This window comes from Schistocerca americana, chromosome 2 (assembly GCF_021461395.2).
Source record: "Schistocerca americana isolate TAMUIC-IGC-003095 chromosome 2, iqSchAmer2.1, whole genome shotgun sequence".
NCBI lineage: Eukaryota > Metazoa > Arthropoda > Insecta > Orthoptera > Acrididae > Schistocerca > Schistocerca americana.
This window is the reverse complement of record NC_060120.1, coordinates 1,101,781,303-1,101,796,447: the sequence shown is the minus strand read 5'-3', so window position 1 is coordinate 1,101,796,447 and position 15,145 is coordinate 1,101,781,303. Positions and strand designations below refer to the sequence as shown.

Sequence of the window (15,145 nt, the reverse complement as noted above, 5' to 3'; positions counted from 1 at the left end):
GGCCACTAGAGCCGAGACTACGCCGGAACGCAATTGTTGACTTAGCTTTACGCAACATCAAGCGTGCAGCAGAAGCCAGAGTCAAGGCGTATAAGAAAAACGTGAGAAAAACAGTGTTTCATGTAGGACAAAAAGTTCTTATCGGGTCACACAAGCTGCCTAACAAATGGTCGGGTGTCTGCAAGAAATTTTTTAATCTCTTTAACGGCCCATATCGGATAAGGAAGATTCCCCATGAAAACGCCGTAGAAGTTGAAACTCTTCGATCGAAGAAATCAAAAGGGCTACACCATGTGCCAAACGTAAAACCATACATTGAGTAGAAAGGACAGTGAGGAGTAGAGAGGACGGCGAAGAGAAACAATTGATTAGTTTACATTTGTGATAAATGCAATTTCAATAATATGTTGGTAAAAATAATGATAAAGAAATTTCTATGTGATTGATTGAAGTGATGTTTTTAGTTTTTTTCTTTCCTTGTGCAATTAGGATTTAGGTTAGTTCAAATGTGAAGATAAAAGGTTTCTTTGTGAACGAGTGACATGCTGTTTATGGTTTTTTGTGTAAATTGAAAAGAATCACTGCTGAGAGAAGCAAGATCTGTGTTGAATTAATGCAAAACTCAGGGGAATATCCGATTTGTGGGTATTATGGGTCTGGCAAACCCGGGTCCCCAGCTGTTAGTAGCCTTGTTTCCGATTTTCTGCTTTCAGTGCTACTATCTATCTATTACTATTCTATATCTGTCAGTATAAATGAGGATCTCCTACCATAGTATGCGTGCTGTGTGAATATTTTAAGATAGGAGAACTCTGAGAAAGGAATGAGTAAGTTTAGAATCTTGAAAACAGGATGCAATAATACGATTGTTTAACCATTGGCTTTCCAATATGCGATGATATGTTAATACTGATGATATGTGTCTTTTGTGTTCTTTATAGCTGAGTATGTAAAGTGATGTCTGTGGATTTCGTCAGTATATTGATTCCCTTCAAGGTGAAAGAAGAATTGTGGTTTGTGTAATTTAGGTGGCCCTGAAATATTATTGTGGTAGTCAAGTACGAGCAGTTTTTCAGAAAATGGTGAATGGAACAGAAATACGGATCCTTTGTGTAGTCTTGATTGATGTTGAGTCAGAACCTGAAAAATTATTCTGCGTTAATACTTGTCCTAGAAAAGCGACGTTTATGTGTTCTCGTTCTCATTTTATTCGAGACAAAGGTGCGGCGAGAAATTGCACTATGCTCTACACGGTGGAGAAATATTGGGGACTATCTCGCTGATAAAATCTATAAACGTCGCTACTCACTTAGACCACTGCACGACAGCAACGATGGAACACCAAACATTGTCTCAGGCAAAGATAATACTTTTGCCACTGAGCACGCTTTAACCAGCTGTGCTTCACGACTGTCGGTACATGCAACTACGGGATAGAATGAACTCAATAAAAAGTTACTAAAAGATTAAAAGATAATCAATTTTTGAAGATACAGTTGTATCACAAATTTATCGGAAATCAAACACAGGCTAGCATTGTTGAAGGGTGAGGAATAAGTTCGGCTGTTTGCTTCTCAAAGGATGGATCTTGCCACATTGATTTAGGGAAATCACAAAAAGAGGTAGGTATCACGGTAGCAGATGTTCCACAATATGTTAGAGGTTCCAACTAGAAGAAGTTGAGCCCATTCTGAAAGGGCCTTAGTGTATATGCTGGAAAAACGGTTTAAGTCGCTTAGAATATGTCTTGGGTTTTGAAAAAATATCCAGCTAAATAGCCACTGATATGCTTAATGTTGTTCCATAATACTAGTGATATTCAAACGTTAGTTTAATGAGAGTGATAAAACGGAGATGATTGACTGAGGACCTTTCTGCGTGCTATTAAACGTTCTGGTGCAGTTTGTTAATTTTTGTCTGTTTTTCACCTAGAACACATAGATCCAGAAGTGGCGGAGCACACAGTCGTAATGCTGTGTATTTTCAGATAGTACTTTTAAATACAGACTTCTTCATCTAAAATTATCGATAGTACGAATCGATATGCAGAAAATGTTTAAAATTGTTTAGGTAATCAACTGCAATGTTATTTTTTTATTTTTTGTGTAAGAACATTAGTCGTTTCATTTTCATACACGAAGCTCCTCGTAAGACTGTTTGTATTCCTCAGGTATGTAACGAAGCAGTTTTCTTACACCAGTCAACTTGGCAGGTTGAATTGGGACAGTTCCTGTTGGGTGTGCTGGGATGGTGGTAGAATGGCCCCATGTTGTTCTGGCTGAACCACTCAGAAAGTATGGTTTATCGTACCATCAGTGAAGTCTCTGACAACGAGGCAACTTGGCATGATGGGTGCAACGTTCGAAGGTGGCGATTTTGATTTGCATTTTCTAGTTCCAGAAACGGTTCTATTAGTCGTTTCTTCCAACATCCTGGTCTGTGTTGGGTAAAATTTGCAAGAAAGATGTGATGTCTGTGCTTCCCTTTCTAGAAACTTGTTAGCTTTGGTGCAGTTTACAATAATAATTCGTATATGTTGTTACTATAAATTCGGTTACGTTTCCCTAGAAACTTGTTACAAGGCCGAACTCCCTGCCGCAAGGAAGGAAAGAATGACCGCTTACTAAAATGAACTTGTAATTCGTGTGCGTATCACCCTTTGCTCTTGCATTTTACACCTCGATTTTCCTTTTTATAAAGCACGTATCTCAGACTGTTTTTGAACTTTACATGACATTATTCCATTGCTAAGCAATAGTCTATATCATTTGAAAATAAAGTGCAAGAAACAACAGTGCTCTGCTCTTTCATTGTTCAGGAGATTTGAAACAGAGACAAGAGAGGAAGCAGATACGAGCGGCAACTGTGGTCAGAGTTGCAATTGGTATCCACTGCAACGGTGCTGGCAACACGGGGGAGCAGTTTCAGGGTTGTCATGGTGACCCCTCGAACTTCCTCACCCCTGGCGTGCAAGTTAACCAGTGGGGAGCAGGTGCAAATCTACCAATGGTCATGCTGCAACCAGACTCACTCCATCATCACGAACAGTGTACAGCGATGCTGCAGGCCCCTCATTCATTGACCAGGGTGGGCGTCGAACCTACTATCCTGAGGAGCGGTACGCTAGGACGCCAGCCGCTGCTGTAACACCACAACGTTGCTAGTTACTGGAGATTTCTCTCTGGATAAGAAATATCGCGGGAACTGGTGGCGAGTCACTGCGCGAAGTTCCCACTGGCTGTCAGCTAAATATTCTTTGCAAAGTTAGACTTCATTCAATGCAAACGAAGATCAGCCACGATACCGTCGCTCTGTTCAGTTAGTGTCTTTCGCAGTGGAACCCGTCGCGAACTAATTGGCGAACGCCATCAAATGAAGTTAAAAGCCGATAGACGCAAAGAGTACATCGAAGGTTTCTATGGCGGGGAAGGCTTGACTGATGACGTGATAGAAGAAGAAACAGGAGTCGACATAAAAGAGATGGGCATCCAATGCTAGAATCAGAAGTTAAAAGAGCTTTGGAAGACTTGAGATCGAATAAGGTAGAAGGGATAGATAACATTCCGTCAGAAGTTTTAAAACAATTGAGTGAAGTGGCGACAAAACGACTATTCACAATGGGGTACAGAACGTATGAGACTGGCGATGTACCATCAGACTATCGGAAAAGCATAATCCACGCAGTTCCGATTACTGCAAGAGACGAAAAGTGTGGTAATTATTGCACAGGTCAGCTTAACAGCTCAAGCATCCAAGTTTCTGACAGGAATAAAATACAAAAGAATGAAAAAGAAAATTGAGAATGTGTTAGATGACGATCAGTTTGGCTTTAGGAAACGTAAAGGCACCAGAAAGGCAATTTGATGCTGTGGTTGATAATAGAACTAAGACTAAACAAAAACCAAGACACGTTCATAGGATATGTCGACGTGGAAAAAGCGTTCCACAATGTAAAACGGTGCAAGATGATCCAAATCCCGAGAAAAATACGGGCGGACCTTAAGGAAAGGCATGTAATATACACTCCTGGAAATTGAAATAAGAACACCGTGAATTCATTGTCCCAGGAAGGGGAAACTTTATTGACACATTCCTGGGGTCAGATACATCACATGATCACACTGACAGAACCACAGGCACATAGACACAGGCAACAGAGCATGCACAATGTCGGCACTAGTACAGTGTATATCCACCTTTCGCAGCAATGCAGGCTGCTATTCTCCCATGGAGACGATCGTAGAGATGCTGGATGTAGTCCTGTGGAACGGCTTGCCATGCCATTTCCACCTGGCGCCTCAGTTGGACCAGCGTTCGTGCTGGACGTGCAGACCGCGTGAGACGACGCTTCATCCAGTCCCAAACATGCTCAATGGGGGACAGATCCGGAGATCTTGCTGGCCAGGGTAGTTGACTTACACCTTCTAGAGCACGTTGGGTGGCACGGGATACATGCGGACGTGCATTGTCCTGTTGGAACAGCAAGTTCCCTTGCCGGTCTAGGAATGGTAGAACGATGGGTTCGATGACGGTTTGGATGTACCGTGCACTATTCAGTGTCCCCTCGACGATCACCAGTGGTGTACGGCCAGTGTAGGAGATCGCTCCCCACACCATGATGCCGGGTGTTGGCCCTGTGTGCCTCGGTCGTATGCAGTCCTGATTGTGGCGCTCACCTGCACGGCGCCAAACACGCATACGACCATCATTGGCACCAAGGCAGAAGCGACTCTCATCGCTGAAGACGACACGTCTCCATTCGTCCCTCCATTCACGCCTGTCGCGACACCACTGGAGGCGGGCTGCACGATGTTGGGGCGTGAGCGGAAGACGGCCTAACGGTGTGCGGGACCGTAGCCCAGCTTCATGGAGACGGTTGCGAATGGTCCTCGCCGATACCCCAGGAGCAACAGTGTCCCTAATTTGCTGGGAAGTGGCGGTGCGGTCCCCTACGGCACTGCGTAGGATCCTACGGTCTTGGCGTGTATCCGTGCGTCGCTGTGGTCCGGTCCCAGGTCGACGGGCGCGTGCACCTTCCGCCGACCACTGGCGACAACATCGATGTACTGTGGTGACCTCACGCGCCACGTGTTGAGCAATTCGGCGGTACGTCCACCCGGCCTCCCGCATGCCCACTATACGCCCTCGCTCAAAGTCCGTCAACTGCACATACGGTTCACGTCCACGCTGTCGCGGCATGCTACCAGTGTTAAAGACTGCGATGGAGCTCCGTATGCCACGGCAAACTGGCTGACACTGACGGCGGCGGTGCACAAATGCTGCGCAGCTAGCGCCATTCGACGGCCAACACCGCGGTTCCTGGTGTGTCCGCTGTGCCGTGCGTGTGATCATTGCTTGTACAGCCCTCTTGCAGTGTCCGGAGCAAGTATGGTGGGTCTGACACACCGGTGTCAATGTGTTCTTTTTTCCATTTCCAGGAGTGTACAATAAGAGCAACAGCCAAGAGGCAACAATAAGTGTGGAACACCAAGAACGAAGTGCTCGGAATAAAACAGGCGTAAGACAGGAATACAGCCCTTCAATCAATACAACGAAGCAGCAATGATGGGGATAAAAGAAAGGTGTAACAGTGGAATTAAAATTCAAGGTGAAAGGATAGCAATTATCAGATTCGCTGATGACATTGCTATGCTGAGTGAAAATGAAGAAGAATTACAGAATCCGCTGAATGGAATGAACAGTCTAAGGAGTACAAAATATGGAGTGAGAGTAAATCGAAGAAAGACGAAAGTAATGAAAAATAAAAGAAATGAGAACAGTGAGAAACTTAAAATCAGGATTGGTGATCACGAAGTAGATGAAGTCAAGGTATAACCCATGTTGGTCGAGGCAAGGAGGATTTAAAAAGCAGACTACCACTGACAGAAAGGGCTTTACTGACCAAGTGAAGTCTGCTGATATCAAACTGTTGAGGAAGAAATTTCTGAGAATGTACGTCTGGGGCAGAGAATTATATGGTAGTGAAACATGTACTGTGGGAAAACCGGAAAAGAAAAGAATCGAAGTATTTTATATGTGGCGCTACAGAAGAATGTTGAAAATTAGGTGGACTGATAGGGTAAGAAATGAGAGGTCTTCCGGAGGAACGGTGAGGAAAGAAATACATGGAAAACACTGACAAGAATAGGGGACCTTATGGCAGGATATCTGTTAAGACATCAGGGAATAGCTTCGATAGTACTTGAAGGAGCTATAAGGGCAAAAATTGTTGTGGGCAGACATGGATTGGAATACATCCAGCAAATAACTGCAGGCGTAGGTTGCAAGTGCCACTCTGAAATGAAAAGGTTGGCACGGGAGAGTAATTCGTGGCGGACCGCATCAAATCATTTCGGGGAAGAAAACTGAATCGATCAACTAATCGATTTGCATTCACTTGAGTTAATTCTCTTTCGCACTCTGCACCAGTCGATAGCGCGTCTACAGCCTGTTCGGGACAACTCACGCAGTCGTTTCCTACTAGAAAGGTGCTGATAACTGTTTCGGAGACTGAAAGAACTTGGATGATCTTGGATGACACGGGAGTAATGTTTGTGACAAGAAAGACATTATGACCAGACGAAAGTACAGTTGTCTGGCCATAACTGTAGGTTCTTTGAATGCTTTGGGACTTGGTTCATTGGATGTACAACATGTTAAGTATTAGTTCGCTTTATTACATGCATGATTACAAAGTTTTACTTGGCTTGATATAATCCTTTGGTACAGGAGAACACGAATATTTACGACTTTCATTGACTTTAAAACGTCTCTCGATGCACATATCATAAAATTCTTCTCTCGAAGTATGACATTCAACATTTGCAAAAATACATTTCCTCTTGAGACTTGAATAATTCTTTAGTCCTACTCGCTCATGTAGAATGCTTCAGTTGAGGTCAAGAAATGGGACAGAGTGTTTCCATGCTCGACCTCCACTGAAGTGACGAAAATCGTGGGATAGCGATCTGTACGAGTAGCGATGCAGGTTGTATCGCGTATGCAAGATATAAAATGGCAGTACATTGGCAAAGCTGTTAATTTTTTTCAGATGAGTCAAGTGAAAAGGTGTCCGACGTAATTATGGCCACATGACGGGAATTAGCAGACTTTGAACTCTGAATGGTAGTTGGAGCTAGTACATGGGACATTTCACGTCGGAAATCGTTAGGGACTTTAATATTCCGAAGTCCACAGTGTCAAGAGTGTGCCGAGAATACCAAACTTCGTGTACTAACTCTCGCCACGGCCAACGCTGTGGCTGACGGCCTTCACTAAACGACCGAGAGCGGCGGCGTTTGTTTGTAGTGTTGTCGGTGCTAACAGACAAGCAACACTGCTGAAATAACCCAGAAATTAATGTCGGACGTACTGCGAGCGTATCAGTTAGGGCAGTGCTGCGAAATTGGCGTTAAGGTGCTATGACAGCAGACGACCGAGGCGAGTGCCCTTGCTAACATCACAGCATCGCCTGCAGCGCCTCTCCTGGGCTCGTGCCATATCTGTTACACCCTAGACGACTGGGAAGCCGTGGCCTGGTCAGGAGAGTCCCGGTTTCAATTGATAAAAGCTGATGGTAAAGTTCGAGTGTGGCTGACCCCACGAAGCCATGGACTCACGTTGACAACAAGGCACTATGCAAGCAGATGGTGGCTCCATAATGGTTTCTGCTGTGTTTAGAGGGAACAGAGTAGGTCGCCTGCTCCAACCGAACCGATCATTGTCTCGAAACGGTTATGTTCGGTTACTTGGTGATCATTTGCAGCCATTGAGCGATGGAATTTTTATGGATGACAATGCTACATATCACTGGGCTACAACTGTTCGTGATTGGTTCGAGCGAATGGTTTGACCTCCCAGATCGCCCAACATAAATTCCGTAGAAGATTTAGGGAACATAGAGAGGTCAGTTCGTGCACAAAATCCTAAACCAGCATTACTTTCACAGTTATGGTCAGTTATAGGAGCATGGCTCAATATTTCTGAGGAGACATCCAGCGACTTGTTGAGTCCACGCCACGTCGAGCTGCTGCACTGCGGTGGGCAGAAGGATGTTCAACTTGTCACCTCGGTGTATGTTGGCCTCTGTGCGTGTTCTTCAACCTCTCCCATTAGAAACAATATCTTTCTATCGACAAGTGTTTTGATGTGAATATTTGCTACTGAACACGGCCACAATACCGCACTCGATTAGTGTCGAAATCATTTGAAATTGATTTTATCCAGTACGTTCATTGGTCGCACTTCTGCCACAATGCATCAAGGTGCACATTGCTGACTTATTGCTTATTATTCACACAAGTCTGAGAAAGTAAGTTGTGCACATTTTCAAGATTTGGTAAGCATTACTAAAGTTAATGCCCTAATGCCATTTTTCGCACTCGTGTGGCAACACAGCTGACGCTCAATGAACCGTGTCTCCATCTTTCGAGACACCTTGTTGGCACTACCGTCCGCAGTGCCACAGGTCACCCGTTTCTTGTCTTTCCTTGCAGCGCTGGCCCACTTCTGCGTCTTTCTTTCAACAGATCTGGTTCGGTATCGTTAGAAATCATGTGTCACCATACGTCGCAATCATTTGTCGTTCACATAAAATTCAGAAGTATTATCCTCATATCTCAAATGATGCATGATCGTTGCAAGTGCTAGCGATGCAGCCGTCATACACGGCCAAGAGGTGAGTCGGTTGCATGGATAGCCTATCCAGCAGTGCCTGGCAGTGAAGGCGATGCAGCCCGGATAGTGATCTCCGACCACAGTGTCTCGTTGACTGCACGTTCCATGGCAGTTTCCAAGCCGGTCGTTGGTTAGTGGGATCTCGGTTCGACCCTCGCGCTCATCAGTGCGCGACTGTATGAAATCAGGCTTGTTGAATGGTACTGCCTGACGTTAGTGGCTGCACCAGTGAATGGTGCTTGAGTGGCAACGCTTCTCCACACCACAATGCAGTCACCTTTTTTCCAGTGATCCCCGATGTGAAGTCTGTTTCCGGCTTCGCAGGCGCTATTTGTGTGTGGCCTGGCCCAGCGTACTTTGCTTTCTGAACCCGAGGTGTCACACGGTCACCCAGCCATGATGAATTGGCATCCTGGTTTTCATTAAGACAACCTGTTGAAGAATGGGTGGTTTTGCTGACGTACCGATGACAGAAAAAGTGGCATAATGGCGAAACAGCTGCTTTCTGTAATCTTGGTTGGTTATGCGTTCATCAGGTAGTGATGTGAAAGGATTGGCTAGTGGGCATTAAAACACACAAAGAACTTCAGTTACATACTGCGACGCTTTCTTCATAGCATTACGGAACATACTTATTTTCTTCTTTGGTTTATAAGTATGGGACCGAGGTCCCTTTATTGTAGCAGATTAATTTAGTCCCAAGGAGTATTACTCTGGCAATAACTTATTTTTTCTACTATTGTGATTGAGCTCTTTCAGTATAGAGCGACTGAAATGTATACAAATTTTTCTATGAGCCTAATGTAAAACTGCCAGCGCCACGTTACCATGTGGAGCCGCTGTCGGAGTCCTGTTTAGTTCCATCTGTCACAGAAACCGTGGTCGGAGGTTGATGGGCAACACGGCAACAGGTGCACACTGGCAGGTCATATACTGTACCTGAGAGTGGCCGGGCTGTGGCCACATGCACAGGCAACCCGCTACTTGCTGCACACAGTGATGGTGCAGCTGTGTGCCATCGCCTACATCGCCGTCGGTGTGGCCAGCATTTACACCGCCAGAGGGGACGTGGACGGCATATCGCACACGCTAATGCATTTGCTCGAGGTCGTCTCCGGCATGGTCAAAGCGGGGCTCTTCTTCAGCAAGAGGCAGTCCTTTAACCGCCTGGTGCAGGACCTGGATCTGATGGTGTCCGAGGACTGGGACCGCCCCGAGCTGGAGTCCGCACGCCGCTGGGCCCGCCGGATGACTGTGTCGCTGACTACCTACATCTACACCCTCATCCTGCTGTGGCTGCCGGCGCCGCTGCTGGCCGGCGGCGACCAGAAGCTGCTGCCGGTGGTGCAGATCGAGGGAGTGGACTGGTCGCTGTGGCCCGGCGCGTACGCCGCGCTCTACGCCCTGCAGTGCGCTGTGCTCCTCACCCAGGTGCCCGTCGTCATCGGCCTGGACTGCTTCTTCGTGGCGGCCATGCTGCACGTGGCAGCCCTGCTGCAGCTGCTGGGGCAGCGCGTGTCCGAACTGCAGCTCATCAATGGCGGTGTCGCGGACCTGGCTGGCGATGTGGGTCTTAAGAGGCGGCAAGTGCTGTACGCGGAGCTCTGTACCTGCATCGTGAACCATCAGAAGATCACGAAGTAAGTCTGTATAAAGGTCGATTCACAATTGATGGAAGGGAATAGGATTGGAATGGAAGAGCAAAACATTCCACAATGCATTTCAAATGGCGTCATTCATGCAGATCATGAAGGGACCTAGCCTGCATTGAATTGAATCTCACTGTTAGGATTTCCGAGCAATATAGTTTTGATGTTGCTCACTCATGTTACAGTGGTGTTTGGAATTTCAGCGACATTCTATTGTCCTATTTATTCTTTTGTTGATATTCATCTTACAATCTCTTTTCAAACAGCAGTCAGTTCCGTTAAACTTATCTTGCAAGTTCTTTCTTATCTCTAACAGAACTGCTCGTCTTATAACACTGTGTACACCTGGAACATTGCACATTGTATAATAAGCAGTTTAATGTTCAGCTTGTTCGAAATAAAAACGAAAAGCGCTGGTAATACAGTTCTGTCTCTGTCATTACTTTCAGGATTATTAACAAACATTTCCATAAGTTTTCTTAGTGTTTATTGAACTTACTATTCTTCTTTAATTCATTAAATTACATGTCTGTAGCACCCATTATTATAATATTTTATTAATAATAAATTAATTGATGTAACTTTGTTACCCCTTACTTCCCTCCATAACCGGATTAACTATTCCTCGCTTTCTCTGTAGGTGTCCTGTGTACCAATCACTTCTTTGCGTGGTTCTGCACACACATATTTTTTCTAGAATTTGATTCATTACCTCGTCATCAGTTACCCGACCAATGAATTTAGTTTGAAGTATTCCTCTGTAGCTTCACATTGAAAAATGTCATACTGTTTTCTTGTCTGAACTGCTTATCGCCCACAATTCACTTTCTTACGAGACTACACTCCAGATAAATACCAGAGAAAATAATTCCTAGCATTTAAATTTATATTTAATCTTAACAAATCTCTTTTTTCAGAAAAATTTGTCTTTTTGTTCCTAGGCTGAATTTTATATCAGCTCTAATTGGTCTGTCACAGTTATTTTGCTGCCTAAATAAAAAAAAATTGATCTACTACTTTTTGCGTCTCATTTCCTAATTTTTCCATTAGGATCACCTGTTTCGTTTCAGCTACGTTCTATTGTCCTTTTTATTCTTTTGTTGATATTCGTCTTAAAACCCCTTTTCAAACAACAGTTTACTCCGTTAAACTTATCTGAAAATTCTTTGCCATCTCTAACGGAACTGCAATACCATTTACGAACTTCTGTTTTCATTTCTTTTCCCTGGAACTTCTTCTTTCTCCTTCCAGCTCTCTCATTGATTTCCGTTGGCGTTTGCTAAATGTACATGTTGATTGACATTGGAGATAGGCAATAACATCGTCTAACTCCATGCTCAGCTACAATTTCATTTTCATGTCCTTCGTTTTTGATGTTATTACGACATGGGTCGTTGGCGCTCAGTAATATAACCTTTTGCAATTTAATGTAAATGAGTGTCCACCTTGACTGGACAGGACTTTCCGGGTGAGTATACAGATTTAGAGTTCAGTAAATTCAACCTCTGAATGAATGTGAATGTGTCTGCTAAGTGGGGATGTAATCGGCCAGGGTTCAGTCTCTGTTGCATGTGCTGCAGGTACCTGCGCGACTTGGAGGCCGCCATGAGCACCATGGTGTTGGTGCAGCTCTCCACCAACATGATCTGCCTCTGCATGGGTCTCTATCAGCAGATTCAGGTGAGGACAAAATACGTATGAGGCCTGTTTTCTTTAAATATAATTTTATTTTAAGCAAACCCAAGTGCACTTTCAAAGCTCCTAAATAACAGCTGTGTAGAAGGTTACGTGTCCACTTACTTTGCGCACACTTAATGCGTGTAGGGAAACAGTGAAGCGACTTTGTCGCCACCTGTGCCACACTGAGGCCGCCTTTGTCAGTACAGGACGTGAACATTTTATTCCCATAGTGTTGACATCTGTTGGGTACAAAAAGCAATGGGCCTCACTGTATTGCGGTAAGGTGTAGCCTCTAGGATAAAACACCCCTATCCAAATAGGGAAGAGACAGCGGAGGCATCTTGATGTCACGGAAAATCGTCTCGATGGTCATCTCAGCGGGGTGAGACGTCTCTGGGTCGGCGTCACTGACATCTATAAGAATTGAGATGAATCTGGCAGTCTCACCTCCGTCCCTAGTAACATGGTCTTGAGCTCGTGGAGGATCCGGTTGCGGATGCTGTGTGTATTGTAGCTGGAGACTCCCAAATTTAGCCGATCTGAAAAACAAAAAACGGGTTTTCGTCTTTCAACCAAACCCTGACGGGGATTCGTGGATGTAGCTAACTGAGGAGGTGTTTCCTGGCGTAGGCAGGACAGTCTATCTGTACTTCAACCATAGAGTGACACAACAGTTTGAAGATTCGACCAAGGACCCGTCTTTGTTGTCCCCAGAGGAATGCAGCGGCAAACACCCTGTCATTTAAACTTCCTGCAAGACTTACACCTGCCAGACTGGGACTCAAACCTGGGACATTTCCCTATTACAGGAAACTGCTCTACCGACTAAGCTACCCAAGCTCGACTCAAAAGTCGTTTTCCCAGCTTTTCTTCCGCCAGTACCTCATCTCATACCTTCCAACCTGCGGAGTAGCCACAACTGGAAATGTAAATTATCACTGATGTTCAAAGATCCTTGTCGACATTTCGCTGTGACGGCGATCACGGCCAAAATTCCTCATCGCCATTCTGTTGTGACGGCAGACACTGGTGTTGCAGGACATGCCCTAAGTTGACGGTTTCTCGAAAGGTGGCTATGTAACAACCAATGACAGTTTCACTAAAATATATAAATTTACTCGTATCGAAGTCACAGTGTATACAGTTTAAGTATGAATATGAGAAACACCAGTACCTTAATTAGCATGTAGATGTAAGATCCAGCCAATAGAGTCAAATGATCGATTTTTGCACAAAGTCCAACTTAAGAGGGTTAAGCAATCGGTTAGACAATTGCATAAATTAGCGACCGGCGACCTCCATTGACCGCTTAGGCCATTAGAAAGAGGAAAACAGCACTTACGTGAAAGAGTTACTAGATTACCATTACATAACTTAGCGAGCGGCGACCTCCTCGGCGAAGATGGTGCAGGCCGCCGTGGTGTGTAGAAGCACTGCTGCGAAGGCTCTGTGGTCCAAGAGTCCCATAAGGCGGCACAGCACGCTGTCCGTGACGCTGGAACAGACTGAGGGCCCACCGCTGCACCCTCAACAACTGCCGCAGTTACACCGCTCAGTACGATGGCTCAAGCTGAGAAAATGTGTCACAGTACACACCACACACACACACACACTCACACACACACACACACACACACACACACACTGTGGGTGTCACAAAATAAGATATCAGAATAGAAAAATAATTCCAGAAATACTGCAGAGCATGCACTAAGAAACTGAAACAGCCACAAATTTGCAAATCAACTCGGCTCATCTCCGATTTACAGAGGAACTGAGAACGAGACAGGCGAGGCAGTGAGAGTCTTGATACGGCCGGAACAATTACGCTCAGTTGCAGAAGTTCGAGCTATGCTTTCAGACAGGAAGTGGGTTTCTCGAAGCCAAACTCCACACTCGGCGAAAAAGCAATAAGGGAGCTTAATTCGGCGGCTATGAATCAGTCCCATGCGCAGTTTGATTACGACGTGATAAATTAATCAAGTCAGGAAGACTTGACTGAGCCCTAGGCTAAGAAAGGTTCAGACCCCACAAAACCGTCGTGGACACGTAAACTTCCCGATGACCGGAGTCAGTACGCCTCGTCACTAATTCGAACCCTCTCGCCACTAAAGGAGGAGGACGTCGCCGCCCACACACCCCCGGCCACCGGTCCAAGCTCACCACTCCCCGCGGCAGCATCTCGCTTGCCCGATTGCGACACCGCCACCATGCCCCCTACATAAACAGCGCGGATACAAACTCATGGGGACGAGGCGGGAAATTTGTTAATGGAAAGGAAGCCGACACGGCTCGGTTAGTTGAAATCACCACAAGCATGGTTCCTTATCTATATGACTTTCGTAAATAGTTGAAAGTGGGTAGTTGAAAGCATGTCAACCCTTGCTTCTTATCTGTATGGAGCTGTAGAATAATAATAACAAAATGATGACAGATCTCAGTATACGTTTCTTTTATACGTGCTCCTCCACATTCATACGGAGTTTCCATACATAACTTTAATTTTACAGCATTTGCAATCGAATTACTTTTACATGTATCTATTCTATTGGTTCTGGTGACGCTAAAAATTAGCTGAAACTAGGTAATTTAAAGAATACCAACCCTCGTTTCTGAAAAGTAGCGTAAAGTGGGGAGCTGAAAGCATCACATGGCCTTTTTCGTACGTATGTGGAAAGTAACCGAAGGTGAGTAGCTGAAAGCGTTGCATGCACCGTTTCTTACCTATATCACACGTCGAAGTAACATTGCGGCACTTAATTTGAGGGCCCATTGTGTCTGGCACCAAGTGAATACAAAGATCGAGCCATCGTTGTATTCTGGACGCCAAGTGTACCTCAACCTGTAACTTACACCAGTAGTGCCAATAATGCAAGTCACATGTACATTGTACTGTTATAAAACACATCTTTACATGTTTAACAATACAGATACTTTTTGGTAACTTTAAAGTGCTATATTAATTTTGGTGCGGGCATCCATGGTTCAGAGATCGAAGTTTCGTTTGTGGTACAGAGATGTGTGAAACGTTTCAGAATGAAATTTTCACTCTGCAACGGAGTGTGCAGTGATATGAAACTTACCGGCAGATTAAAAGTGTGAGCTGCGCCGAGACTCGAACTCGGGACGTTTGCCTTTCG

The 15,145-nt window shown here is 45.0% G+C and overlaps 1 protein-coding gene across 1 annotated transcript in view; it reads left to right on the top strand.

Annotated features, from left to right (window-relative positions):
* The window catches only part of LOC124594702 (odorant receptor Or2-like), a 162,447-nt gene that overhangs the window by 53,935 nt on the left and 93,367 nt on the right, over window positions 1-15,145 (top strand). The window contains exons 2-3 of the mRNA XM_047133070.1: window positions 9,550-10,316; window positions 11,906-12,005. Coding sequence (XP_046989026.1) covers window positions 9,550-10,316; window positions 11,906-12,005 — 867 coding nt within the window. The remainder of the gene's footprint in view (window positions 1-9,549; window positions 10,317-11,905; window positions 12,006-15,145) is intronic.